The sequence below is a fragment of the Daphnia carinata genome, chromosome 2, assembly GCF_022539665.2.
Source record: "Daphnia carinata strain CSIRO-1 chromosome 2, CSIRO_AGI_Dcar_HiC_V3, whole genome shotgun sequence".
Taxonomy (NCBI): Eukaryota; Metazoa; Arthropoda; class Branchiopoda; order Diplostraca; family Daphniidae; genus Daphnia; species Daphnia carinata.
In genome coordinates, this window is record NC_081332.1 from 4,928,029 (window position 1) to 4,953,857 (window position 25,829).

The window sequence follows — 25,829 nt, forward strand, 5'->3', positions numbered from 1 at the left end:
TTCAGAGTCACTACGAGAGAATGCCATTTTTTAAAAAAGGAGGAGGAATAGCGCCACATTTAATGAAAAGGGCTACCGAACTGACGGTGACTTTTGGGTTGTGAATCGGAAGATCTATTACTCACAGGTAAATAATCAAAATCGAGTGCTTGTAAGACAGGGGCTCACCCCGATTAAGTACCCAGTTTGAAACCTAGTGTGGTGTTGGACGAAGAACTGGACGCCTCGCAACTCAAAATACCCCGCCCCACAACCCCTAAATGCCTGCCGTGATTAACAGTAAAGCACACCGGTTGGCGCGTGGGGACAATCCGTAGCGTTACCCCATCACGCACAGGCTGTCAGCTGTAGTTGGTTGCCTCGTTGGCTGGATGCCGGTGCTGCACGCTTTTTGTTCAGTACGTCGCCGACTTATTAGGATTTACATGTTTATTGGTGTTTCAGTGTATTAATACTGGATTAGATAAAAACTTGCAGGTGTCTTGTACAAATTTATCATGACCTAACCGTTAAATATCTTATCATATTCAATGCAAGACGAACATTCCTCAGGTAAAATTTCATCTGGCGTGTCTAATTGCAGGGCCGCCTATTATTATTTGCTTCGTTTGTTCTCTTTTGAATTTTGAAATCGACTTTCGCTGAAAGCTTACTCTATAATACTGTTTCTATTTCAGGACGAGAAACATGAGAAAATACTATCAACTTGTTCTCTTCATTCTGTCGATTGTCAGCTTAGTGTGCTTCCTAATTTACAAACACGAGTATGATAGACTGAGAAATGTTCTTGAAGTCTTGAATGTTTTTGGCTCGATAGTAACAGATGGACCCCAAGCGATAACAGGCAATCCTGAAATCTGCCATAATGGTTCCCTGGAATATATACCAGATTTTTGGCACCAATATTCTGATCTAGAAGTTTATTCTGCGTTCAAGACTGTGAATGAGAAAGGATGGAGTATAAACACCTTGGCAATAGTGACTGGAAATCTGTCGCTACTGTTCAAGCAAATCTCGTGTGCTCTGATATCTGAAGATGTCAGTGATGACAAATTTGAAGGAACAATTGAGTGGAAAAGAATTGAAACAGATAATGCTTCCATGGCCTATACCATTGTTTGCAATGTTCCTGAAATGATAGGGAATTCTTATCTCCTCTCCCTCTACAACAGTAAAACACCTTCAGAAATATTAAACGTCCCATTGCACCTCGGTACAGCACACCTGAAAGAAAAAGCAACGTCCCTTTGTATAGTATCGAATAATCCCTATTGGCACGTAGGTGACCTTAGCGATTTTATTCAGTATTATACGCTACTGGGAGCAGACAGCTTTTATCTGTATCATCGTGGAATTGGTGATCAAGTGATCTCAGCGTTGAAGGAATTAACGCGATCATTCAACAATATAACAGTTCATCTAACAACCTGGAATCTTCCGTCACAATCAACTTCCGTTCCGTTTCTTGATTTTGCCCTAATAAGTCAGGACTGTGCATGGAGGCACGAGGCAAAAAGGGGCCCGTCGGTGACCGTCCAATTTGGTCATTTCTTGTCGCTTCCCAACGGTTGGGGAATAAAGGACTTTTTGTCAAAAACAAAGGGACACAGCACTGAACCAAGTTTTGAAGTCCGTATTCCTCTTCAAGCAATATGCGCGAACTCTTCCGAAATTGAAGCTAGTCCTATACGACGAGCAAGAATGATTAATCCCAAAAAGCAAGAAACCCGGAGTGGTCTTCTACGATGGACTGAAGCCCCAAATCATCCGAGTAATCCAGAAACCGCTACACTTGGTTCAACGGCGGTTAAATTGCTAACACTTGAACACTGTCGAACAACGACGAGCAGGAAAAAAAGTGATGAGCAGGCTGTACGCAATTTCCAAGCCGTCGCCCAAAACATCCCCCGCTTAAGAAACTACGGATAGACATCAGTACACCAAGTTTGGCTGTTTTGATGTTAACAATGTATTATGAAGATCCCAGTTCGAAGGTGGGTCTGAACTTATGACAGAAATATACAATCATTTCAAACGTTGCATTATAGTAGCTCCGAGAAGCGCAGCATCCTTCAGTGTAGTGCTATCTTCCTTCAATTCTTGACTCGGATACGTCGTTAACAAAGCAAACGGTTGGCCGCTGTATTGTGGACGCGCACTGCCAAATGGTATAAGTAATCAATCAAAACGTTTTGTCCTACACAGACAGAAAGCAGCTATACTTACGTTGTAATATATTGCCTGACTTGTCCGACAGTATGTGAGTTATTAAAACGACCGATCAGTCTTGAACCATCAGCCAAGCGTATCTGGAGGAAAAACTCGAAAATTCTTAATCGTCAAAACTAGAGCTTGCTTTCTTACCTGCACATTTGTAACTGGTTCACTTTCCACCAGGTTAAGTTCAGCCTTGGCTTTTTGCTCACAAGAAGCCAAGTCTGAGGGATTAACGGAGGAAGACGCAGTGTTTTGGGAAACTGAGGGTGCTGGATTTCCTAATACCTGACCTTCACCTCCAAAAGCCTGCAAAATTAGAAATTCATAATTCACTTAAAACGATTTATGTTGGTCTCACAATTCAGTTACCTGGAAACGCGTCTTCTTGCTGATGAATTCTTCTGTACGATGATCTTCCATTTGTAAATGTACTTCACGACCGCGAGACTCACGAATCAACTCCATTGGCACTTCCCTAACGGGTTAGACAACAGAAACTGTACATAAAGTTAATTCTAATGCAAGATGAATGGCTTACCCGCGCTTAATGTATTCAAGAAAGTCTTTATTTGCGGGATTTTGGTAATCTCTCACAGGCCCTTCGTCTAAGCTGAACCCCGTTTTCCACAATTTTAGTACTACGGTACGCGGCTGTTCAGGCTGGCGAGCGCCTGGTATAACTAAAAAGAAAATTATAATTTAACATTAAAAATGAAGAATGTTTAAGTTAAACAATTTATTATCACCTTGTGTATCTTCTTCACTTTGTCCTAGACGATATCCAGTACCTTTAAAGGTTTGGCTTCCTTTTGCTGAAGATGAAGCTCCTTTTTCCAAAACTTCTGCACCATGCCTGGAATTTTTAAAAATTATATTAATCTTTATAACAATAGTTATGAATATAATAATACTTACTCTCTGGCAGATTTAAACATGTCTCCAATGAGATCTCCAGAAGGTTTTCCTTTGTGACGAGGGGGGCCAATTACTTGCTGTCCACTTCTTTCAGAACCTCCAACATAAAAAGCCTGACCTTCTTCATCAGAATCGGAAGAACTGCTGACTTCTAAAAGTTTGTGAACAGCTGCAGCACCCCTGATTTTCAGAATTTTGTGTATAATGTGGTATATTGTACAAGCAAAGACGTTTAACATCAAATACCTCAGAGTAGGCTCTGGAACGTGGTTTGAAGGAAGTTCAACAGGTTCATCTTCTCCATCTCCAGCTTGCCTGTCCATAGCTCCATCGTCTTCAAAGAAGCTAGCAAGGGCCGTCTGTGAAAAATGTACTAGTCAACTGGGAGTTCCATAAATTTCTTAACATGTGTAACCTCTAACTGCCAACCGGACGACTCGAGATAAAAACGTGCTCTTTGTTCATCAATTCCAGTAACTTCACGGAAATTGGCAACTAATTCCTCATTCGATGACATATTTGAACAAAACGCAAATTAAATGACAAAACAAAATTTTTACGACGGAATATATTAGTTCTCAAAAGACAAACGAAGGGCTGCTGACGACACTCGATTACAGCGACTAGGATTTCGAACAAAGTCGTAATGTTTTGCTGAACCGATAGAGCCGCCTATCATACTATTGTTTTTATCCACTAGGTGGCTTTTGTTGTATACAAAAAGTGTTCAATGGGTTAGCAATTGACAAGAGGTTAGTGTTAGTTTAGTGATAAGTCACTAAAGTTCGCTATCAAACATCTCGTGTTCATCAGTGTATTTCGACGTAATAAGAAATTTTCAAGGAAAAAATCGCAAATATCAGTTAAGGTAAATTATTTATTTTGGTAAATGATGTTTAGCTTTGATTATTTTGTTGTTACATTTTAACATAGGCATATCTCCACGAGGAAGTTGGAAGACCTTGAGCTCAACAGCGAGTACTGAGATGGCGTTCCGAGAACTAGTGGATGGTGACTGTGGTGGAAGGAATCCAATGTTAAAAGTAGCATCACACTTCACCAAAGATCAAGCTTTTCGTCAGGATGTTGCCGTTTCACATAGACATCCTGACACAAGGCCTGAAGATGTTGTAAGTTCTCTGGTGCTGTGAAATAATTAGAAATTAATCAAAACATTTATTTTTGTTTTCCTAATAATTAATCTAGATGGTCAGAGAATTTCTGGAAGGCATACCTCCCCCATCCCAAGTTGGAACAAGAGGAGCCTTTAATATGGAGAGTCTTCTTTGCGAAATGAGAGATTTCGAGAAGTCACAGGGGGTTTCTAGGCTTCCCATTCAAGCAGGACCAAATGTAGCTCATTATGCATTTGATGATAAAAGCTGGGCAGAAGATTTCCTAAGGAAGGAAACTCATGTTATACCAGAAGATATACCTTCTGCTAGTGGCTGGAGCCAAGAATTTCTTGATAGTCCTGGTTATATGGGAGCTGTGGATGGTGATTCTTTAGAATGGGACACCCACTGGGACAGTTTAACCTCTCATATAGAAAAACCGAAATTTACAGCTCCCGACGCATTGGCACAAACCGCTGGTGAAATCATCGATAGAATGAAAGATCCAAAATTCGCTCAATCGGAGGTACTTTTTAGGTTTTGTACAAATGTTTGACAAAAATGTTTCAAGACAACCTTCAGTTTTTGCAGTTCATGCAAAGGGTTAGTCAGGGTGAAGAAAATTTGACCACTGAACTTAAGAGTACGGCAGCGTATGGTAATTCTAACTGGGCAGAAGAGTTTGCTGGTGCAGATGGTGTGATAAAACAGCCGGAATCGAGTTCGGATCAAGATTGGGCAGCTGAATTCACAACAAACCATCAGCCCGATTTAGCCGAAGAATGGACTAAAGAATTTAGTGGTAGTTCATCATTTTACGATATTTCGTCGTAATCTTTATCTCAAAACGCATTTTCTGTTTTAAAGATGGTGCTAGTGCTGAAGTGTTTAGAAGTGGGAATTCCTCAAATAATGATTTCTGGTCGCAGCTTCAGCAAGATTGGGAAAAAGCAGCTGATGACAACCCTTCAAGCTATGGGTGGCTTAAGGAAACGCAACAAGATACTTTGAACGAAGTAACGTAACACAGATGCCCTTTTTTTTTTTTTTTTTACAATATCTACATCAATTGCCTTTTTTTCAGTATTCCTTTGAGGCCGAGAATCCATATCAAGACATTTCGGATCCTTACAATGCAGGCCTTCAAAAGAGATTGGATGGTGATCTTCCAAGTGCCATTTTGCTGTTTGAAGCAGCTTTACAAAAAGATCCAGATCATATGAAAGCATGGGAAGTTCTTGGTAAGAGCAAAATAGCCACTGCCAGAATGCAAAATGATTTCACTTATTTTTATTTTAGGGCTGACTCTTGCCGAAAATGAGCAAGATCCAGGAGCCATTACAGCTTATAAGCGTTGTTTAGCGCTGGAACCGACGAATTTAGTAGCTATTATGGGTTTAGCCGTCAGCTATACGAACGAATCTTACCAGCTACAGGCTTGTCAAGCCTTAGAGGTAAATGAAATAATTTGTGTGAATACACGAGCACAATTCACTACGAGAATATTTTTTTAGGACTGGCTTCGGAACAACCCTAAGTACGCACATCTAACTTCCTCGTCATCAACAAGCGCGAGTGAACGAGAAAAAACATTTACAAGTCTAGTTTCTGGGTATATTAAATATCTGTCCTACAAGTTTTTCCTTTTACATAACAGTTCAACGTATTCAAATTCTGAATTATGTAGTGACACTTTCAACCGAGTCCAGGACATGTACCTTAGGGCGGCACGATTGCAACCTTCTCATGACCTGGATCCCGACGTTCAAACTGGTTTAGGCGTACTTCTTAACCTCTCAGGAGATTTTGATAAAGTAATTTGGTGGGAAAAAAAAATAATTTGTGTTTCTTTATGTGATAACTCTTAACAATTTAGGCCCCCGATTGTTTCAGATCAGCGCTACAGATGAAGCCTAATGTAAGCTACCTTGATTTACTGGTATGGATTAATTAATAATTTTTTTTACTTATTTATCTCGCTTTTAGGACTCTTTGCTTTGGAACCGTCTAGGGGCAACCTTAGGTGAATATTTCCTCTTACGTTACTACATCCTAGTTTTTTTTCTCTCTCTCCGTTGTAACGTTTTTTGTTTGATTATAGCGAATGGAGGTCGATCAGAAGAAGCAATTGAGTCATATTATAAAGCCCTAGAGCTATCACCGGGTTTCATTCGTGCACGCTATAATCTGGCAGTATCATGTATTAATTTGGGAGCTCACAGGTAAAATATTCTCTAATTCAAAATCGAATCGTAGACTTGAAGCATTTTTGATTCGGTTGAACAGGGAGGCTGCTGAACATCTCGTATCGGCGTTGCTCCTTCAAGCAAGACGTTCAAAGCGCGTTATGTCCGACAATATTTGGTCGACTTTACGGATGGTCCTGAATTTGATGAACAGGAGAGAGTTCATCGCTGATATTGATGCCAAGTAGGCTTTTCTCTATGATTACTAGTGATATACGCCAAATTTATTACGTATTCGATAACAGGGATTTGACTCGTTTGGCTGCCGAATTTGGTATCGCTGAGTAAGCTATTTTTCTTACATTGGTTAGATCAAAAAATTTGTATAGGAAGTCGTTGATTGACATGCGTTTCCAATATAACTACAGTTTATTTTACCCACATTTACGATTTAGTTTTCGCTCTTGTATCCCATATAGTTGATAGATTTTTGTAATAATGTAACGCTTCATATTTTTTCTTTTCTTCACAACTTTGAGCGAGTCAGCCAATCGTGTTCTTGTGGTTTCCTTTGTGCCACAGGGCTTATTAATACGTTAATAAGCGATGGCCCGCTAGTATGCTCGATAGCCTGCTTCAAGGCGCTATCAAGTTCATCAATTGTTTTACAGAGAAATCCTCTTCCGTTTTGACCGAGTTGAGCCAGTTTTTCATAGTGGCATTCAGGTAACAAGCTTAGAGGCGGTGTTCTAGAATTTAAAAAAAAATGGATGAAATAATAATTTATCTAATGAATATTAAAGAATTATATTAGTTACTACTTTAATAATTAGAAACAAATATATATCTAATCTTGTAAATCATTTTTCAACATACGCGATAGTAGGATCCTGCCCCTCGCGAACAATGGCCCACGTTTCCGGATCAAGTCCATTATAAATCCCATTGTTGTTAACAACAACTATGATGACAGGTAGGTTGTATCTGCAAGATAGAGACAGCATGAAGAAGTACATTTTAGCTAGCATATTGTAGGAAGCAATTAACTCTACCTCAGCATAGTCTCAATTTCCATGCCGCTGAAACCGATAGCCGAATCTCCTTCAACACAAATAACTCGCTTTGTTGGCTCTCTATCACGACAATATATAGCAGAAGCTATAGCAAAGGCAGGCCCAACTCCCATGGTTCCAAACGATCCAGCATCAAGACGGTGACGAGGTAACCTATTGGAAAGAATTGAACGTCCGATGTCCATAGTATTCGCGCCTTCACTGACGATAATACTATCTATGAATTTGTTATAGAATTCAATTAACATGCTAAAGTATTTTATCATGAAATTCTGATTACTACCTTTTGGAATCAACTTTTGAACTGTGCTTAGAACAGCAAAGTAATTCAATGGGACACTTACGTCTTTCGTCATACCCTAGAACATCAATGGTGAGGACTTAAGATTTTTTGTTGCATAAATTCTTATTATAAAAATTGCTTACTGTAATAAAAACTTTATTTGTTTCACACTTTGCTTGCAGCGAAACCCACCACTCTGAATTACCGTCATACTTAAGGTTGGCAGATTGGCATTGTGCAGTCAACTGATTCATTATGGCACCAACGTCGCCTACAAGAGCAACTGATGATTGGACGCTGTTATGGACTTCCTCAGGTTGAATGTCAACTTGGATGATTTTCACTTTTGAATCAAATCGAGGAGGTCTTCCAAAATGCAAAATCCAATTAAGGCGGGCTCCGAGTACTAAAATGACATCTGCTTTTTGCAAGGCAAGCGAACGAGCAGGAGCAACGCTGTGTATGTCACCATCATCAACTACGCCTTTACCCATAGGAGTTGCCAAAACCTAGAATGCCTAAAGGTGTAAACAACTAATATTTTAACTAGAGATTCTTATAAGTGATCGTACCGGAATATTGGTCATTCTCACAAACTGGTTGATAATTTTTTCCGCACGGGAGTAAGCTGCACCTTTCCCCACTACTAGTAAAGGGCGTTTAGCAGATTTCAGAAGATCAACTGCTCGCATTATGTCGCTAAGCTCTGCACAACTTTTGGGAGGTTCGGGCAATGGCAAAGGGTTTTCGATGTCTCCGCCTGATTCAGTACGACCTAGCAAATCACCGGGAAAATCCAGGTAAACAGCTCCTAAACATCGAACGATCTGTTAGTTATTACACTAAAAATAGTTAGCTGTTGGCAGTACGAGCTTTACCTGGTCTTCCATACGTAGCGAAGCGAACTGCTTTTTCTACGTGAAGGGGAATCACACTTAGGCTTGCTGGCCTGGCAGAGTATTTACAAAACAAGCGTGAGGCTTCAACCTGGGGGCACTCTTGAAAGGCACCTAAACCTTCTTGGGATGAATCACTGGAACCACCAATCACAACTACTGGCCTGCAAGATTTTAATTTGATTGAAAGTGAACACAAAGGTGCTTCTACCAGAATAATGATGGTACCATCCATTTGATTGTGCATTTGCCATTCCACCAATGGTATGCAGCAATCCTGGTCCAGAAACAGCCAGGCAAGCTCCAGGTTTTTTTGTCAGGTATCCAATAGCTTGTGCAGCATAGCATGCTGATTGCTCATTTCTCATTCCAATATATTTGATTCCCTCCCTTTGGGCAGCGATGGCAACATCAATTACCGGGATACCAACAATACCAAACATGTATTCGACACCCTGCATTATACCAATATAGTAAACATAAGTTCCTAATAGACAGATAGTTTCAGATACCTGTCGCTTTAAAGCTTTTGCCAGTATTGTATTGCCATCCATTTCTGATTCTTTTTTTTGGGTCTTTCTGCTATAAAATTTCTAGTAGAAAATTAGGTGGTATGAAAGTCTATTGAATAGTTTGAAGCTAAGCTGATATGAAAGTCTACTAAGGTTACACAAACAGATTGGGACAAATGATTAAAGATACCAAGGGTTCGTCCAAATGTCAATATTTGTCAAATCTACGACTATTTCGTGTTGCCAGACTTACGGAAAGAGAAAAAACAGGGTATGGTCTTAGCGATTTAAATGAAGAGCCATGGTGAGCAACGCCAAGGAAGTTGATTGCGATTGATCGTGCGCGATTCATGTTTTAGTTGCAATGTCGTGAATTTGATGACTAAGTAGAATGGTTTTAAGACGTTCAAATGCAAGGTGGCGAATGTAGTAGTTGCACATCCAAAAACGAAGTATCAACTACGAAATAATCTTAGATTTCTTGTCTGCCAAATGCTACCTTCGTAGGTTTGTTTATTAAGCTTAAGTATCGATTACTGTAATTACTCGTAGCGCAGTGGATTGTAATTTTAATTACACCTTTATTCTTTAGAACCAATACGGAGTATACCTATACACCTGAAGCACTTTTCTAGCAATTTAGCACTCGGTCGCACATTTTCATTTGTTTGCACCATTTTTCTGGGAAATGGATTTCAATTAATAAATTCCAGCTTTTTTAATTGCGACGGAAAGAGAAAAACGGAAAGAAATGCGAAGGTGATTTTTTCAGTTTAATCAGAATCGAACTGCCCTAATCCAAAGAACCAAATTTCAATACAAATGGGTATCACAAACGCGTGAAACGTGTAGAACGAAGATCGTAAGGTGATTGTATTTTATTTTTGTTTATTTATTGGCGAGCTATGATCACTTCACCATACATGTGAAGGCCGCTTTCTGCCAGTAAATTTAGAATCATCACGAGTTTCTTTGCCTTGCCTTCGTCGGCGTTCTTTCTTTTCCAAAATCCAATCACGACTTTTTTTGGGAGCTTTTCCTGCGCGTAGTTGTTTCATCCTTTCTCTGTGCCAGACAATGAACTGTGCATGTACTTTACACAGACTGCCAGTAAAAAAAATACCTTTTTTGTGAAAATGCAACGTGACTTGGAGCCTCTTCGCGGGAATCTACTCCCAACGCAGCAGGCAGTGGTTGTTGTCCTCCAGTCATCAAACAGAGGAAAAACTTTTTAGCTTTAGTACTGTTAGGGTAATCCACAACTAATCCTCCTGTGAAACCAGCTTTCATTGCTTGAGATGTAATAAGTTCCACTTGAGAACTGTTCTCTGGGTAGAACTGGAAAACTGCTCTACTTCCTCTACTCTAGATTAAGAAAATTTTGGGTAACGAAATATATGAAAAACAATGTACTAAAAAATTTACCAGGCAGCCGTAGAGTGACGAAAAAAAAGTGTACAGTCTATTTGCTGGGTTGTGAGACCTCTGATCTGCATTGCATAGCCTTTATGAAGAATGGTAGGTGGCAGAATCCATAATTTTTTTGTATGATAACATTTATGGAAAAAAGGGAAAACCATACCATTGTAAAGCCGATATGCTTATGGCGCCATCGAAAGCACCTGCACGAAACGGTAGGCCTTGGCCTAGGTCCCCCAAAAGGAGATCACCTTCCACTTCTCTTTCCTTTGCCACACCTTAGAAAATGTGAGGTAACATGAAATGAATATTACATTTTTAATATTTTTTTTTAAGTACCCAGCATAGCTGATGAAATGTCAACTCCTGTCCATACATGTCCTTGTTCTGTCAATGTTTCTCCACTGAGGCCTGATCCACATCCCAAATCAATTATATGGCAAGGCTGATTTTCAGGCAAACATAACAATTCCACTGCCCTTTCTGACATGGCAAGTTGAATTTCCATCATTCGTGTGCTAGAGAAGAAAAACAGTAAATTAAATTTTAAAAAGAAACATAAAAATAGCAAAGCATTCCATACTTCCGTGTGTATTTTCGAGCTTCATCTTGACCGTAAAACTAGAGAAATTAAGGCGCACGAAACTATTTGTTTATTTTTTTTTTTTCTAGAAATTTTGACAACTTACAATTTCCGGTGGAGCTTGATGTTCAGGACGACCCGACATGCTGCTAAGATTATATTTTCACTTACTTTTTGTTGTATATATTGTGTGTTGCCGAGAAAGACAAACTAATATAAATGGGAACAACAAACTACAGTAAGGTAGTATATTAAATAAGGAAAACAGATAGTAAGTACACGCGTGCTGCCAGCTGCAGACGACACAAAAAAAAAAAAAAAAAAAAAAAAAAAAAGGACATCTAGCAGTAAAGCATAGAAGCTAACATCTTTTCATCAACTGAGATGTTTCGTCTTGACATGCGGGCTCCATGTGAACAAAATTCTGAACACAGTAAAAGGTTATCTGCTTAACTTAAGTCGTCCAAAACCGTACATTGTGTTTTCCGAGAACCAACCATCTTCTACTTACCTTCAAAAGATTTGGTAATTTTTGGCCTTTACATATATTTTGCGGTTTTTACCGTTCAGTACAGGTTAGAAATACGCTTACATGTTAAAGTTGTAACAAGGTCGTTACAACCTCTTCGCGCGATAACTGCGTTTGTTAGTTGTTTGTCGTTACAATGTTCACAAATTTTCAATAAGTTCCTAATCTAGGGCTTAAAATTCTGTGAGAAGTTTTCTATTCCTGAGCTTTTCCATGTGCATTGGAGTTTGTTGTTTGAATCAATGTCCGATAATCAGAAATTTTAATCTCTTTTTAGGTAGCACATATAGGACTAATAAAGTGTTAATTATGGCAAGACTAGATGAAGTCTGCAAGTTGCCAGGTCACCAAGGAATTGTATGGAATGTAGGTTGGAACCAAGAAGGAACTATTTTGGTTTCATGTGGTGAAGACAAAACTGTTCGGCTTTGGGCCAGGAACATCAATTCCGAAAACAACCTCTGGGTGTGTCACTCTATTTTATCTGATGGACACCAACGCACCATCAGATCTGTCTCATTTTCCCCTTGTAATAAGCTTATTGCCTCAGCAAGTTTTGATGGTACATGTTGCATTTGGGAAAAGAAAACCAATACGGATGGCAATCAGTATGAATGCACAGCCACTTTAGAAGGACATGAGAATGAAGTCAAGTGCGTCGCTTGGTCTACATCTGGCTCTTTTTTGGCGACTTGCAGCCGAGACAAAAGTGTATGGATATGGGAGGTTGGCGAAGATGGGGAATTTGAATGCGCTGCTGTCTTAAGCGCCCATACACAGGACGTCAAAAAAGTCTGCTGGCATCCTCATCAAGACATCGTTGCCTCGGCTAGCTACGACAATACTGTCAAATTATTCTGCGAAGAGGACGACGATTGGGTTTGCTTTGGAACGTTGAAATCCCATGATTCAACTGTCTGGAGTTTGGCTTTTGATTCTTCAGGAAAAAATATGGCGACATGCAGTGACGATCGGACAATTAAGATTTGGAAAGAATATCTTCCGGGAAATGAATTTGGAATCGCCACATCGGATAATACTCCAACCTGGAAGTGTATCTGCACATTGTCCGGAGTCCATCCTCGTGCAATATACGACATTTCGTGGTGTCACCAAACCGGTCTGATAGCTACTGCTTCCGGTGACGATGCTATTCGTATTTTTCGTATTGATCCGGAGAGCGATCCAAATGCTCCGACCTTAGAACAACTTGCCACAGTGACAAGAGCACATGAACAGGACGTTAATTCAGTGGCGTGGAATCCAGTGATTCCAGGTCTCCTAGCCTCTTGCAGTGATGACATGCACCTCAAATTGTGGCAATATAAAGGATAAAATAAGTTGTATGCCATTTCAGCATTTGGGCATGGTTCAATAAAGACTTCATAAGTTTCTATTATATTTTTTTTGTGTGACCTAATGAATTTCTCTTCTAATGTCTAGTGCCTTGTCTTTCATTTGAACCAAGAAGTAAACAGCTTATTTTTTTTATTATTTATTTGATTGCAGGGGTTTTTAATGTTGACGAGTTGCATCCGTCATCTAGTTAGACATCACATACAACTTCGAAATTATCATAGGGCCATGTCCAATCTAACGCTGTGCTCTGTGATTGAGGAGCTTAATCGACTAGCCCCCTTGTCGTTAGCAGAACCATGGGATAACGTTGGACTTTTAGTTGAGCCTTCCGGTTCAAAAATTGTTAAGAAGATATTACTCACCAATGACTTGACAACCAGTGTAATGCAAGAAGCTGAGGATTCTTCAGTTGACCTGATCTACTCTTACCATCCTCCTATCTTCGCACCTTTGAAGCGCATCTCAGCCGCAAACTGGAAGGTAGGTTTAATATCTATTTCCAAGACGTTCATTAATAAAAATATTTAAAATATGTTAAACTGAATAGGAGAACATTATAGCTAAATGCTTGGAGAATAAAATAGCAGTTTTCTCGCCTCACACTGCATTAGACGCTCTAAAAGGTGGTGTCAATGATTGGTTGGCTGAAGCGTTTGGTAAGTTGCTGCTTTCTGTGTGTTTAATATGTAACTATATAAATATGTAACTATTTGGATTTAGGCTCCCATGTTGCCTCGTGCGAACCGTTAACGACATCGTATGCTGCGTTTCCTCGTCGAAACTGCACGCATATGGTAGAAATTCCCGTGCCTTTCAACCCAGAAGGGAAAAAATTGGTTCGATCAATCCTGGAGTTAGTTGCGTCCGTTCCAGAAGCTCGTCTGGAAGAACAGTAAAGTTATTCGCTCTTGTACCGATATCTGTTAAGAATAATTATATGAATTTATATAATTTGTCACTTAAGCATTTCTACTGCTGATGGCTATGAGCAAATGACCGTTATGGCCCCGGAAAAAGCTTTGCCTTCCATTATCGAGTTGGTTAACCAGTGCTCATTTGCAAACGCATCTCGCTATGTTCGTATCATCCGTGTTGAGAAGGTAACTTCGTAGTACGGAGTTAATCAGTAAGAAATTAATTTTTTGTTTCTATAGCCTCCAATTCCTGGTCACGGAATGGGGCGATTGATTCGCCTAAAAGAGCCAGTGACAGTTACCCATGCCATAGAATTGGTAAAGAGCCATCTGAAGCTGCAGCATGTACGTCTAGCAATCGCACATAATGCTAAGGATGTGCATACGATCGCGTTGTGTGCTGGTTCAGGTGCTTCAATATTAAAGAACGTCAAAGCAGACGTTTTCTTAACTGGAGAGATGTCTCATCACGAAGTACTCGATGCCGTTCAGCGCGGAACTAGCGTCATCCTATGTGAGCACTCGAATACCGAGCGTGGATTTCTTACTAAGTGGAAAGATGTTCTTACATCAGCGCTTGGAGAAAGTATCGAGATAATCGTGTCGGTTAATGATCTGGATCCACTTCAAGTTGTTTAACGGCACCTCAAGTAACCGAAAGTTTCAATTTCAAGATTCTTCATGGGTCCTTCTCCTGGGTACAACGTGAAACATTTGAGATGATCTTGGCATCGTACTTCCAATAAAGAAAGTGCATCATGAGTATTGAGAAATCTAATCACATTTATTGGTTTCTGTAATGTACTTCAGCTTAATATTGTTCTTTTCTAGATGCCAATGATATTTAAGTTTTGCCCAAATGCCCAGGCACATTGAGATAACTCTTTTCTCCTGTAATCCTTCTGGCCTAGACTTGATGGCTCTATATACTGAAGTGATAACAATTCTGGCTTTTTTAAAGTGATTGCATTGGATGAAGCTTATGGCAAGGTACAACTGGCAACGCATTAAGGTTACAGGATCACAAAGTTTCTCAGCAATCTTATACTGCTGAAAGGAAATCTTTCCTGCTGCCTTTGCCTGAAGAAAGAAAGTGCTAAATGTATCAACGAATGATGAAGAAATGTTGAACAAAATACTTACACAATCAATAAGTTGATCCCCTAGGGATGAAAAGGCTCCACCTAAGGTAGAGAGGCAAGACATGATGTGGTCTAATTCAATCCTTTCATTGACCAACAGCTGAATTTGGGGACCGCTAAAGGAAAAAATTATTTATTAAAAAACACAAGGTGTTCTTACATGTTAACCACTAACAATCTCTGATCCATGTAGTATCGGACTGACGGTTCTAACGAAACTTGCACAATTATTGTGGTCAAGTGAGTTGAACTTGATTGATTTGCAAAATGAATCCACACTTGTCTTGCAAATGCACGAGATCTGAGGAGTTCACACCGGAAATATGATGCAACATGTGCATCGAGACACAAGTGACAAGTTGACACTCTGTTTTCATCATCATTAACAGCATCTAACTGAAAAGAGCCTTCATCTGTATTTCGAATACTGTCCTCTCTAACGTTCTTGTTACAAAACTTTAAAATAGTAGACTCTAGTGAACTGTTATCGCCATATCCTGCTAATATTACCAATTGCCTACCCATTTCGAATGTAAATATGGCAATCCGTTTTATATGGCAATCCGTTTTACACAAAAAAAAAAAAAAATTTCGCCAAAAAAAAAAAAAAAAATCACACTTTTTTCTTTTTTTCCGACACGTAGCCATCTACCGCTCAGACTCCTTATTACTGGCGTAGGCAATTTCAGTCCATTGGATGCCATTCGCAGTTAGTTCAGTAGCGTGGATGGAGAGAATAACGCGTGGCTGGAGGAACAATTGAAAAATGGATAAGATAATACAACAAAAGGATGGTAAGTATAAACATTATTATATTGGTTTTCAATTATTAATTATTGTTTATTAGATCAAATTATGAAGCTGCAGGCCCAATTATTGTAACAACACAAAATATTAGATAACAGCAAAGCTAAGGATGGTAAGGGCTTATACGTAATGATTCTATTTATTTGCTTTTATTCATTTGTGTTTTGTAGCTCAACTTTTGAGTCTACAAGCTCAGCTAGGGGAAAAGAACAAATTGGAATGGAACAGTTTCCAAACAGTGAAGGAGGTTTTTCAAAACTCATCCCTAACTGAACATGAGGATGAATTGGCATTAGGCGAACCCAGTCAGGTACCTAAACTTTTCAAATAAGAATTCAAAATAAGTATAGAATTTTAACAAACAATTATTTATTGCTTAGTTATTCAGTCTACCACCTGACAGTGTGTTAAAGTTAAATTCTGTTAGTGCTGCACTAAAAGAATTGTTAGTAATAAGTCCATGCAGCGAAGGAATTGAACAATTGTGGGATCGTATTTGGGCTGAAAATGGGTGTGGTACGGAAACCCAGAAATAGCACGAGTTCAACATAAAACATGAATTAGGTACTTTTTGGTTTTTTGTCTATCGAAACAGTATTTTTAATGCTATTATTTTGCATTCACAGAATTCTAGTGGGGAATCAAGTCAAGTCTAGAAGTGTTACAGGATGGAAGAGTGAGCCTACAGTTGAAAAACACTGAAAGTGCATTACCATTAAGGTATGAGGTAAACTAATAGAGTATGCAAATTGTCTAATGAGAAGTACCATCTTGTGTGAATGAATCCTGTGTAACAGCAATCCTTTATAGTTCTGTTATAGCTAGAAGCCTCAAATAATTCTGCTTCTCTTGCTAAAGAACAACTTGTCTTTTACGTTCAGAGTGTTGGTGAAGCTGGGTACTTAAATGGCCCTAAAGATGTTTCACTTCACTGGCATTGCAGCGATGAACATCATACATGGACTCTTTAGGTATGAAAGGAATTTTCTTGAAAAATTTTTGAATTTATGATGAAGCTTTTCTCCTCCTTTTTGCCAACCATGTCTAATCTACAAAAAAAAATTTATCCAATAGGAAAGGATTTTCAGCATACTAGGAACACAACTATCAACAATGCAACATTCTAGGGGTGTTATTTTATCCTTCAAGAGCCTTATACAATGATTTTCATCTACAATTTGTATGGCCTTTCCCGAGCTTCTGCCAGAAGTTGAATCTATGAGTCATGTAAGTCACATGAGCAACAATTGAGATGCTTAATGGTGTTGTTTTTCTTTTCTCAGTGTAGGTTAATAGTAACATTGGATCTGAAAAAATTCTTGGTTGGGGCATGACACTGAATAAATTGTAATGATTGGATGGATGACATGATATTTCTATACTTCATTCGGATTCCCCAGACGGTATTTGATATTAAAAAAATTGAAGTGCATATCTGGGCTCCCTTCTTTTCTGAAGCCCCGTTTCCCCTTGACTCATAATAAGCCCGTAGGGGGTCATGCCCCTACTGTACGGTATATATAAAAACAACATATACCGAGGTTTGGAGGGCTCTGGCCGGAAAGGGGACGTGGGGTGCCGCTTCGTCCGATGATGTGTTCACGGAGGGTGACGTGGCTGCCCACAAATCCGAACTAAAGGTTAATCGCTCCTGTAAAAATGTTCCAAATCTTCAGCTCTTCTTCCGGCTTCTCTTAGCCAATCACCGGGTAATCTCCCCGGTGGGTCAACAAGGCAGTGTCTCCCCCTGCCTGGGTTGACGGCAACTTTTGAAAGGGCTATTGTGCCTTTTTAAAGTTGCAAAAATTATTGTAATGTGCAGAGAATTGTCAATAAAATTTTTTTTAGAAAATTTTTTGCAAAATTCGTTTCTTTCATTGTCTGTATTCGCTGTGTTCACACGTTACATTTTTTATATTTAGCTTGCTTAATTCACCTTTATTGTTTTTGTCACCTTTGATGGTAAGCATTGTTTCCATTGGTTTATCGTTTATCTGTAAGTATTATTTATTACACTCTTTGAATTCTTCAACTTAGATTCAAGGAACAATCTGGATATTTTATGAAGTAATTTTGTATTTCGTTTTACTCGTATGGGAACCGATCCCCAGACATTCAGCGTGCAACGCCGATGCTCTAACATTGAGCCACGAGATATATTTAAATTTTTTATTATCGCATATCATATGTTATCGTCTAGGATGTTTATGCAGTCTTTCACAACTATATGTTTATCTTTCTATTGCTGCCATAAGGTTCTTAGCTCTGTGGTAGAGCTTTTATCTGCGATACCTGTTACCCTGGGTTCAAACCTCAGTAGATGTGTAAAAATGAAGTAGAATAATGTAGAAGAGTATATTGCAGAATTGCATTTCAGTTTTATTCTAAGTGTAAATGCAAGTCCACAAGTGACTAGAAAAAAAAGCCAACTTAAAATCATATGATTCGTGGCTCATTGGTAAAGCATCGGCGAGGTATGCCGAACATCCAGGGGTCGATCCCTGGATAATAATAGAATGCTTACAGATAAACGATAAACCAATACCCGTCACCTTACCATCAAATGTGACAAAAACAAATAAAGCAAAGCCAAAAAAAAAAATTGACAAATGCAATGTGTGAACAAAGCTAACACAGACAATGCAAGAAACGAATTTTGCAAAAAATTTTCTAAAAAAAATTTTATTGACAATTCTCTGCACATTACAATTATTTTTGCAACTTTAAAAAGGCACAATAGCCCTTTCAAAAGTTGCCGTCAACCCAGGCAGGGGGAGACACTGCCTTGTTGACCCACCGGGGAGATTACCCGGTGATTGGCTAAGAGAAGCCGGAAGAAGAGCTGAAGATTTGGAACATTTTTACAGGAGCGATTAACCTTTAGTTCGGATTTGTGGGCAGCCACGTCACCCTCCGTGAACACATCATCGGACGAAGCGGCACCCCACGTCCCCTTTCCGGCCAGAGCCCTCCAAACCTCGGTATATGTTGTTTTTATATATACCGTACAGTAGGGGCATGACCCCCTACGGGCTTATTATGAGTCAAGGGGAAACGGGGCTTCAGAAAAGAAGGGAGCCCAGATATGCACTTCAATTTTTTTAATATCAAATACCGTCTGGGGAATCCGAATTAAGTATAGCAATGTCATGTCATGTCATCCATCCAATCAATACAATTTATTCAGTGTCTTGCCCCAACCAAGAATCTTTTCAGATCCAATGTTACTATTAACCTATATTGAGAAAAGAAAAACAACACCGTTAAACACATCAATTGTTGATCATGGAACTTACATGACTCAGAGATTCAACTTCTGGTGGAAGCTTGGGAAAGGACATACAAATTGCAGATTAACTTCATTGTATAAGGCTCTTGAATGATAAACTAGCACCTGTAGAATGTTGCATTGTTGATAGTTGTGTTCCCAGTACATGGAAATCCTTTCCTATTGGATAAAATTTTTTTTGGTAGATAAGACCTGGTTGGCAAAAAGGAGGAGAAATTCTTCGTCATAAATTCAAAATTATTTGAAGAAAAATCCTTTCATACCTAAAGAGTCCATGTATGATGTTCATCTCTGCAATAGCAGCAAAATTAAAACATCTTTAGGGCCATTTAAGTACCCAGTTTCCCCAACACTCTGAACATAAAGGACAAGTTGTTCTTTAGACAGAGAAGCAGAATTATTTGAGGCTTCTAGCTGTGACAGAACTATAAAGGATTGCTGTTGTACTGGATTCATTAACACAAGATGGTACTTCTCATTAGGCAATTTGCATTACTCTATTAATTTACCTCACACCTTACGGTAATGCACTCTCAGTGTTTTTTCATCTGTAGGCTCACTCTTCCATCCTGTAACACTTCCAGACTTGATTTGATCCCCCACTAAAATTCTGTGAATGCAAAATAATAGCATTAAAAATACTTTTTCGATAGACAAAAAACCGAAAAGTACCTAATCCATGTTTCATGTTGAACTTGTGCCATTTCTGGGTTTCTGTACCACACCCATTTTCGGCCCAAATACGTTCCCACAATTGTTCAGTTCCTTCACTGCATGAGCTTATTACTAACGATTCTTTTAGTGCAGCACTAACAGAATTTAAATTTAACACACTGTCATGTGGTGGACTGAATAACTAAGCAATAAATAATTGTTTTTTAAAATTCTATACTTATTTTGAATTCTTATTTGAAAACTTTAGGTACCTGGCTGTGTTCGCCTAATGCCAACTCATCCTCACGTTCAGTTAGAGATGAGTTTTGAAAAACCTCCTTCACTGTTTGGAAACTGTTCCGTTCCAATTTGTTTGGGCCTGCAGCTTCATAATTTGATCTAATAAACAATAATTAATAATTGAAAACCAATATAATAATGTTTATACTTACCATTTTTTTGTTTTATTATCTTATCCATTTTTCAATTGTTCCTCCAGCCACGCGTTGTTCTCCAGCCACGCTACTCAATTAACTGCTAATGGGATACAATTAACTCAAATTGCTTACATGCCTGTAATAACGAAACCGACTGATAGATGGCTACGGGTAGAAAAAAGAGAAAAAAGTGCGTTTTTTTTTTTCCGCCATTTTTTTTTTTTTTTATGTAAAACGGATTGCCATAGTTTTACACCAAAAAAAAAATTTCGCCCAAAAAAAAAAAAAATCACACTTTTTTCTTTTTTTCCGACACGTAGCCATCTACCGCTCAGACTCCTTATTACTGGCGTAGGCAATTTCAGTCCATTGGATGCCATTCGCAGTTAGGTCAGTAGCGTGGATGGAGAATAACGTGTGGCTGGAGGAACAATTGAAAAATGGATAAGATTATACAACAAAAGGATGGTAAGTATAAACATTATTGTGTTGGTTTTCAATTATTAATTATTGTTTATTATATCAAATTATGAAGCTGCAGGCCCAATTATTGGAACAACACAAAATATTAGATAACAGCAAAGCTAAGGATGGTGAGGCCTAATACGTAATGATTCTATTTATTTGCTTTTATTCATTTGTGTTTTGTAGCTCAAATTTTGAGTCTACAAGCTCAGCTAGGGGAAAAGAACAAATTGGAACGGAACAGTTTCCAAACAGTGAAGGAATTTTTTCCAAACTCATCCCTAACTGAACTTGAGGATGAATTGGCATTAGGCGAACACAGTCAGGTACCTAAACTTTTCAAATAAGAATTCAAAATAAGTATAGAATTTTAACAAACAATTATTTATTGTTTAGTTATTCAGTCTACCACCTGACGGTGTGTTAAAGTTAAATTCTGTTAGTGCTGCACTAAAAGAATTGTTAGTAATAAGTCCATGCAGCGAAGGAAGTGAACAATTGTGGGACCGTATTTGGGCTGAAAATGGGTGTGGTACGGAAACCCAGAAATAGCACGAGTTCAACATAAAACATGAATTAGGTACTTTTCGGTTTTTTGTCTATCGAAAAAGTATTTTTAATGCTATTATTTTGCATTCACAGAATTTTAGTGGGGGATCAAGTCAAGTCTGGAAGTGTTACAGGATGGAAGAGTGAGCCTACAGTTGAAAAACACTGAAAGTGCATTACCATTAAGGTATGAGGTAAAGTAATAGAGTATGCAAATTGTCTAATGAGAAGTACCATCTTGTGTGAATGAATCCTGTGTAACAGCAATCCTTTATAGTTCTGTTATAGCTAGAAGCCTCAAATAATTCTGCTTCTCTTGCTAAAGGACAACTTGTCCTTTACGTTCAGAGTGTTGGTGAAGCTGGGTACTTAAATGGCCCTAAAGATGTTTCATTTCGTTGGCATTGCAGCGATGAACATCATACATGGACTTTTTAGGTATGAAAGGAATTTTCTTGAAAATTTTTTGAATTTATGATAAAGCATTTCTCCTGCTTTTTGCCAACCATGTCTAATCTAAAAAAAAATTTATCCAATAGGAAAGGATTTTCAGCATACTGGGAACACAACTATCAACAATGCAACATTCTAGGGGTGCTATTTTATCATTCAAGATCCTTATACAATGATCTTCATCTGCAATTTGTATGGCCTTTCCCAAGCTTCTGCCAGAAGTTGAATCTATAAGTCATGTAAGTCACATGATCAACAATTGATATGTTTAATGGTGTTGTTTTTCTTTTCTCAATATAGGTTAATAGTAACATTGGATCTGAAAAGATTCTTGGTTGGGGCAAGACACTGAATAAATTGTATTGATTGGATGGATGACATGACATTTCTATACTTAATTCGGATTCCCCAGACGGTATTTGATATTTAAAAAATTGAAGTGCATATCTGGGCTCCCTTCCTTTCCGTAGCCCCGTTTCCCCTTGACTCATAATAAGCCCGTAGGGGGTCATGCCCCTACTGTACGGTATATATAAAAACAACATATACCGAGGTTTGGAGGGCTCTGGCCGGAAAGGGGACGTGGATGTCCGCTTAGTCCGATGATGTGTTCACGGAGGGCTCTGTGGCTACCCACAAATCCGAACTAAAGGTTAATCGCTCCTGTAAAAATGTTCCAAATCTTCAGCTCTTCTTCCGGCTTCTCTTAGCCAATCACCGGGTAATCTCCCCGGTGGGTCAACAAGGCAGTGTCTCCCCCTGCCTGGGTTGACGGCAACTTTTGAAAGGGCTATTGTGCCTTTTTAAAGTTGCAAAAATTATTGTAATGTGCAGAGAATTGTCAATAAAATTTTATTTATAAAATATTTTTTTGCAAAATTTGTTTCTTCCATTGTCTGTGTTAGCCGTGTTCACACATTACATTTACCAACTTTTTTTTTATTGCTTTGCTTTATTTGTTTTCATCACCTTTGATGGTAAGCATTGTTTCCATTGGTTTATCGTTTATCTGAAAGTATTCAATTATTATTTATTACACTCTTCGAATTCTTCAACTTATATTCAAGGAACAACGTGTAATATCTGGATATTTTTTGAAGTAATTTTGTATTTTGTTTTACTCGTATGGGAACCGATCCCCAGACATTCAGCGTGCAACGCCGATGCTCTAACATTGAGCCACGAGATATATCTAAATATTTTATTATCGCATATCATATGTTATCGTCTAGATGTTTATGCAGTCTTTCACAACTATATGTTTATCTTTCTAATTTTTTCATAAGGTTCATAGCTCTGTGGTAGAGCCTTTAGCTGCGATACCTGTTATCCTGGGTTCAAACCTTAGTAGACGTGTAAGAATGAAGTAGAATAAATGGAGAAGAGTATATCGTAGAATTGCTTTTCAGTTTTATTGTAAGTGTAAATGCAAGTCCACAAGTGACTAGAAAAAAGCCAACTTGTCATCATAAGATTCATGGCTCATTGGTAGAGCATAGGCGCGTTGTGCCGAACATCCCGGTTCGATCCCCCAATTCAATGGAAACAATGCGTACCATGAAAGATGATAAAAACAAATAAAGCAATATAAAAAAAGTTGATGTATGTAATGTGTGAACACAGCTAACACAGACAATGGAAGAAACAAATTTTGCAAAAAAATATTTTATAAATAAAATTTTATTGACAATTCTCTGCACATTACAATAATTTTTGCAACTTTAAAAAGGCACAATAGCCCTTTCAAAAGTTGCCGTCAACCCAGGCAGGGGGAGACACTGCCTTGTTGACCCACCGGGGAGATTACCCGGTGATTGGCTAAGAGAAGCCGGAAGAAGAGCTGAAGATTTGGAACATTTTTACAGGAGCGATTAACCTTTAGTTCGGATTTGTGGGCAGCCACGTCACCCTCCGTGAACACATCATCGGACGAAGCGGCACCCCACGTCCCCTTTCCGGCCAGAGCCCTCCAAACCTCGGTATATGTTGTTTTTATATATACCGTACAGTAGGGGCATGACCCCCTACGGGCTTATTATGAGTCAAGGGGAAACGGGGCTACGGAAAGGAAGGGAGCCCAGATATGCACTTCAATTTTTTTAATATCAAATACCGTCTGGGGAATCCGAATTAAGTATAGAAATGTCATGTCATCCATCCAATCAATACAATTTATTCAGTGTCTTGCCCCAACCAAGAATCTTTTCAGATCCAATGTTACTATTAACCTATATTGAGAAAAGAAAAACAACACCATTAAACATATCAATTGTTGATCATGTGACTTACATGACTTATAGATTCAACTTCTGGCAGAAGCTTGGGAAAGGCCATACAAATTGCAGATGAAGATCATTGTATAAGGATCTTGAATGATAAAATAGCACCCCTAGAATGTTGCATTGTTGATAGTTGTGTTCCCAGTATGCTGAAAATCCTTTCCTATTGGATAAATTTTTTTTTTAGATTAGACATGGTTGGCAAAAAGCAGGAGAAATGCTTTATCATAAATTCAAAAAATTTTCAAGAAAATTCCTTTCATACCTAAAAAGTCCATGTATGATGTTCATCGCTGCAATGCCAACGAAATGAAACATCTTTAGGGCCATTTAAGTACCCAGCTTCACCAACACTCTGAACGTAAAGGACAAGTTGTCCTTTAGCAAGAGAAGCAGAATTATTTGAGGCTTCTAGCTATAACAGAACTATAAAGGATTGCTGTTACACAGGATTCATTCACACAAGATGGTACTTCTCATTAGACAATTTGCATACTCTATTACTTTACCTCATACCTTAATGGTAATGCACTTTCAGTGTTTTTCAACTGTAGGCTCACTCTTCCATCCTGTAACACTTCCAGACTTGACTTGATCCCCCACTAAAATTCTGTGAATGCAAAATAATAGCATTAAAAATACTTTTTCGATAGACAAAAAACCGAAAAGTACCTAATTCATGTTTTATGTTGAACTCGTGCTATTTCTGGGTTTCCGTACCACACCCATTTTCAGCCCAAATACGGTCCCACAATTGTTCACTTCCTTCGCTGCATGGACTTATTACTAACAATTCTTTTAGTGCAGCACTAACAGAATTTAACTTTAACACACCGTCAGGTGGTAGACTGAATAACTAAACAATAAATAATTGTTTGTTAAAATTCTATACTTATTTTGAATTCTTATTTGAAAAGTTTAGGTACCTGACTGTGTTCGCCTAATGCCAATTCATCCTCAAGTTCAGTTAGGGATGAGTTTGGAAAAAATTCCTTCACTGTTTGGAAACTGTTCCGTTCCAATTTGTTCTTTTCCCCTAGCTGAGCTTGTAGACTCAAAATTTGAGCTACAAAACACAAATGAATAAAAGCAAATAAATAGAATCATTACGTATTAGGCCTCACCATCCTTAGCTTTGCTGTTATCTAATATTTTGTGTTGTTCCAATAATTGGGCCTGCAGCTTCATAATTTGATCTAATAAACAATAATTAATAATTGAAAACCAACACAATAATGTTTATACTTACCATCCTTTTGTTGTATTATCTTATCCATTTTTCAATTGTTCCTCCAGCCACGCGCCACGCGTTATTCTCCATCCACGCTACTGAACTAACTGCGAATGGCATCCAGTGGACTGAAATTGCCTACGCCAGTAATAACTTGTCTGAGCGGTAGATGGCTACGTGTCGGAAAAAAAGAAAAAAGTGTGATTTTTTTTTTTTTTTTGCGTTATTATTTTTTTGTGTGTGTAAAACGGATTGCCATAGATTGCCATAAGCGCATAATTGAAAAACCGCATCAGTAACAGCAACGAAAAAAAAGAAATATATTGTTTTGCTAATCGCGCTAGCGCTGTAGTGTACTGGCGGCGCCAGTACACTACAGCGCTAACGTGACACATCAATATTTTACATTACTCAAAAACTCAAAACTCTAAGTAAAAACAACTTCCATTTTCGTGTTCCTTGGTTAATTTTGAATCAGAATCATGTACAGTTATCTAGATTTAATGATATTATTTTTTAATA

At 38.5% G+C, this 25,829-nt stretch overlaps 8 protein-coding genes and 1 long non-coding RNA gene across 16 annotated transcripts; 4 read left to right on the plus strand and 5 right to left on the minus strand.

Annotated features, from left to right (window-relative positions):
• The first annotated feature begins 382 nt into the window (after positions 1 to 382).
• On the plus strand, positions 383 to 2,039 carry LOC130686814 (uncharacterized). The gene is made up of 2 exons (XM_057509977.2): positions 383 to 552; positions 678 to 2,039. The coding sequence occupies exon 2, from the start codon at positions 688 to 690 to the stop codon at positions 1,927 to 1,929; it is 1,242 nt and encodes a 413-aa protein (XP_057365960.1). The 5' UTR covers positions 383 to 552; positions 678 to 687; the 3' UTR covers positions 1,930 to 2,039.
• On the minus strand, positions 1,957 to 3,774 carry LOC130686826 (NSFL1 cofactor p47-like). The gene is made up of 9 exons (XM_057509991.2): positions 3,548 to 3,774; positions 3,379 to 3,491; positions 3,133 to 3,312; positions 2,964 to 3,070; positions 2,756 to 2,897; positions 2,587 to 2,692; positions 2,365 to 2,523; positions 2,227 to 2,309; positions 1,957 to 2,158 (listed from the first exon to the last, which is right to left on the minus strand). The coding sequence occupies exons 1-9, from the start codon at positions 3,647 to 3,649 to the stop codon at positions 2,026 to 2,028; spliced, it is 1,125 nt and encodes a 374-aa protein (XP_057365974.1). The 5' UTR covers positions 3,650 to 3,774; the 3' UTR covers positions 1,957 to 2,025.
• A 74-nt stretch (positions 3,775 to 3,848) lies between these two features.
• LOC130686806 (peroxisomal targeting signal 1 receptor-like) lies at positions 3,849 to 6,870 on the plus strand. 4 transcript variants are annotated; one of them, XM_057509968.2, is made up of 14 exons: positions 3,850 to 4,000; positions 4,066 to 4,262; positions 4,339 to 4,773; positions 4,839 to 5,049; positions 5,115 to 5,263; positions 5,332 to 5,488; positions 5,547 to 5,701; positions 5,762 to 5,859; positions 5,935 to 6,061; positions 6,124 to 6,165; positions 6,234 to 6,270; positions 6,349 to 6,469; positions 6,534 to 6,677; positions 6,739 to 6,870. In XM_057509968.2, the coding sequence occupies exons 2-14, from the start codon at positions 4,119 to 4,121 to the stop codon at positions 6,779 to 6,781; spliced, it is 1,863 nt and encodes a 620-aa protein (XP_057365951.1). In that variant the 5' UTR covers positions 3,850 to 4,000; positions 4,066 to 4,118; the 3' UTR covers positions 6,782 to 6,870. The 4 variants fall into 4 exon arrangements, with proteins under 4 accessions (XP_057365949.1, XP_057365951.1, XP_057365948.1 ...); XM_057509967.2 differs by having other exon boundaries at positions 3,851 to 4,000; positions 4,830 to 5,049; XM_057509966.2 differs by having other exon boundaries at positions 3,849 to 4,000; positions 6,234 to 6,469.
• On the minus strand, positions 6,844 to 9,668 carry LOC130686825 (2-hydroxyacyl-CoA lyase 1-like). 2 transcript variants are annotated; one of them, XM_057509990.2, is made up of 10 exons: positions 9,451 to 9,668; positions 9,198 to 9,278; positions 8,914 to 9,140; positions 8,668 to 8,849; positions 8,362 to 8,600; positions 7,933 to 8,298; positions 7,790 to 7,865; positions 7,486 to 7,723; positions 7,310 to 7,417; positions 6,844 to 7,182 (listed from the first exon to the last, which is right to left on the minus strand). In XM_057509990.2, the coding sequence occupies exons 1-10, from the start codon at positions 9,547 to 9,549 to the stop codon at positions 6,960 to 6,962; spliced, it is 1,839 nt and encodes a 612-aa protein (XP_057365973.1). In that variant the 5' UTR covers positions 9,550 to 9,668; the 3' UTR covers positions 6,844 to 6,959. The 2 variants fall into 2 exon arrangements, with proteins under 2 accessions (XP_057365973.1, XP_059353662.1); XM_059497679.1 differs by lacking the exon at positions 9,451 to 9,668 and adding an exon at positions 9,388 to 9,447.
• A 400-nt stretch (positions 9,669 to 10,068) lies between these two features.
• LOC130686817 (probable 18S rRNA (guanine-N(7))-methyltransferase) lies at positions 10,069 to 11,468 on the minus strand. The gene is made up of 7 exons (XM_057509983.2): positions 11,306 to 11,468; positions 11,200 to 11,237; positions 10,956 to 11,134; positions 10,780 to 10,894; positions 10,623 to 10,701; positions 10,321 to 10,562; positions 10,069 to 10,262 (listed from the first exon to the last, which is right to left on the minus strand). Exons 1-7 carry the CDS (start codon positions 11,342 to 11,344, stop codon positions 10,112 to 10,114), a joined length of 843 nt encoding a protein of 280 aa, XP_057365966.1. The 5' UTR covers positions 11,345 to 11,468; the 3' UTR covers positions 10,069 to 10,111.
• Positions 11,469 to 11,578: 110 nt separating this feature from the next.
• Positions 11,579 to 14,945, plus strand: LOC130686815 (probable cytosolic iron-sulfur protein assembly protein Ciao1). Of its 4 annotated transcripts, XR_009420580.1 has the most exons (7): positions 11,579 to 11,724; positions 13,238 to 13,567; positions 13,635 to 13,743; positions 13,808 to 13,979; positions 14,052 to 14,187; positions 14,242 to 14,763; positions 14,833 to 14,945. XR_009420580.1 is itself a non-coding variant. In XM_059494235.1 (6 exons), the coding sequence occupies exons 2-6, from the start codon at positions 13,247 to 13,249 to the stop codon at positions 14,638 to 14,640; spliced, it is 1,137 nt and encodes a 378-aa protein (XP_059350218.1). In that variant the 5' UTR covers positions 11,579 to 11,724; positions 13,238 to 13,246; the 3' UTR covers positions 14,641 to 14,779. The 4 variants fall into 4 exon arrangements, 3 of the variants coding, with proteins under 3 accessions (XP_059350218.1, XP_057365963.1, XP_057365962.1); XM_059494235.1 differs by lacking the exon at positions 14,833 to 14,945 and having other exon boundaries at positions 14,242 to 14,779; XM_057509980.2 differs by lacking the exons at positions 13,635 to 13,743; positions 13,808 to 13,979; positions 14,052 to 14,187; positions 14,242 to 14,763; positions 14,833 to 14,945 and adding an exon at positions 12,006 to 13,071 and having other exon boundaries at positions 11,584 to 11,724; positions 13,238 to 13,377.
• LOC130686818 (uncharacterized) lies at positions 14,761 to 15,720 on the minus strand. Its single transcript, XM_057509984.2, has 3 exons — positions 15,319 to 15,720; positions 15,145 to 15,259; positions 14,761 to 15,081 (listed from the first exon to the last, which is right to left on the minus strand). Exons 1-3 carry the CDS (start codon positions 15,666 to 15,668, stop codon positions 14,776 to 14,778), a joined length of 771 nt encoding a protein of 256 aa, XP_057365967.1. The 5' UTR covers positions 15,669 to 15,720; the 3' UTR covers positions 14,761 to 14,775.
• Positions 15,721 to 21,010: 5,290 nt separating this feature from the next.
• On the plus strand, positions 21,011 to 22,299 carry LOC130686829 (uncharacterized). Its single transcript, XR_008999980.2, has 4 exons — positions 21,011 to 21,121; positions 21,192 to 21,375; positions 21,438 to 21,782; positions 21,884 to 22,299. It is a non-coding gene; the product is annotated as an uncharacterized LOC130686829 (long non-coding RNA).
• Positions 22,300 to 23,513: 1,214 nt separating this feature from the next.
• On the minus strand, positions 23,514 to 25,396 carry LOC130686821 (uncharacterized). The gene is made up of 6 exons (XM_057509987.2): positions 25,326 to 25,396; positions 25,201 to 25,272; positions 25,003 to 25,142; positions 24,749 to 24,932; positions 24,342 to 24,686; positions 23,514 to 24,239 (listed from the first exon to the last, which is right to left on the minus strand). Exons 1-4 carry the CDS (start codon positions 25,351 to 25,353, stop codon positions 24,777 to 24,779), a joined length of 396 nt encoding a protein of 131 aa, XP_057365970.1. The 5' UTR covers positions 25,354 to 25,396; the 3' UTR covers positions 23,514 to 24,239; positions 24,342 to 24,686; positions 24,749 to 24,776.
• Positions 25,397 to 25,829: the final 433 nt, after the last annotated feature.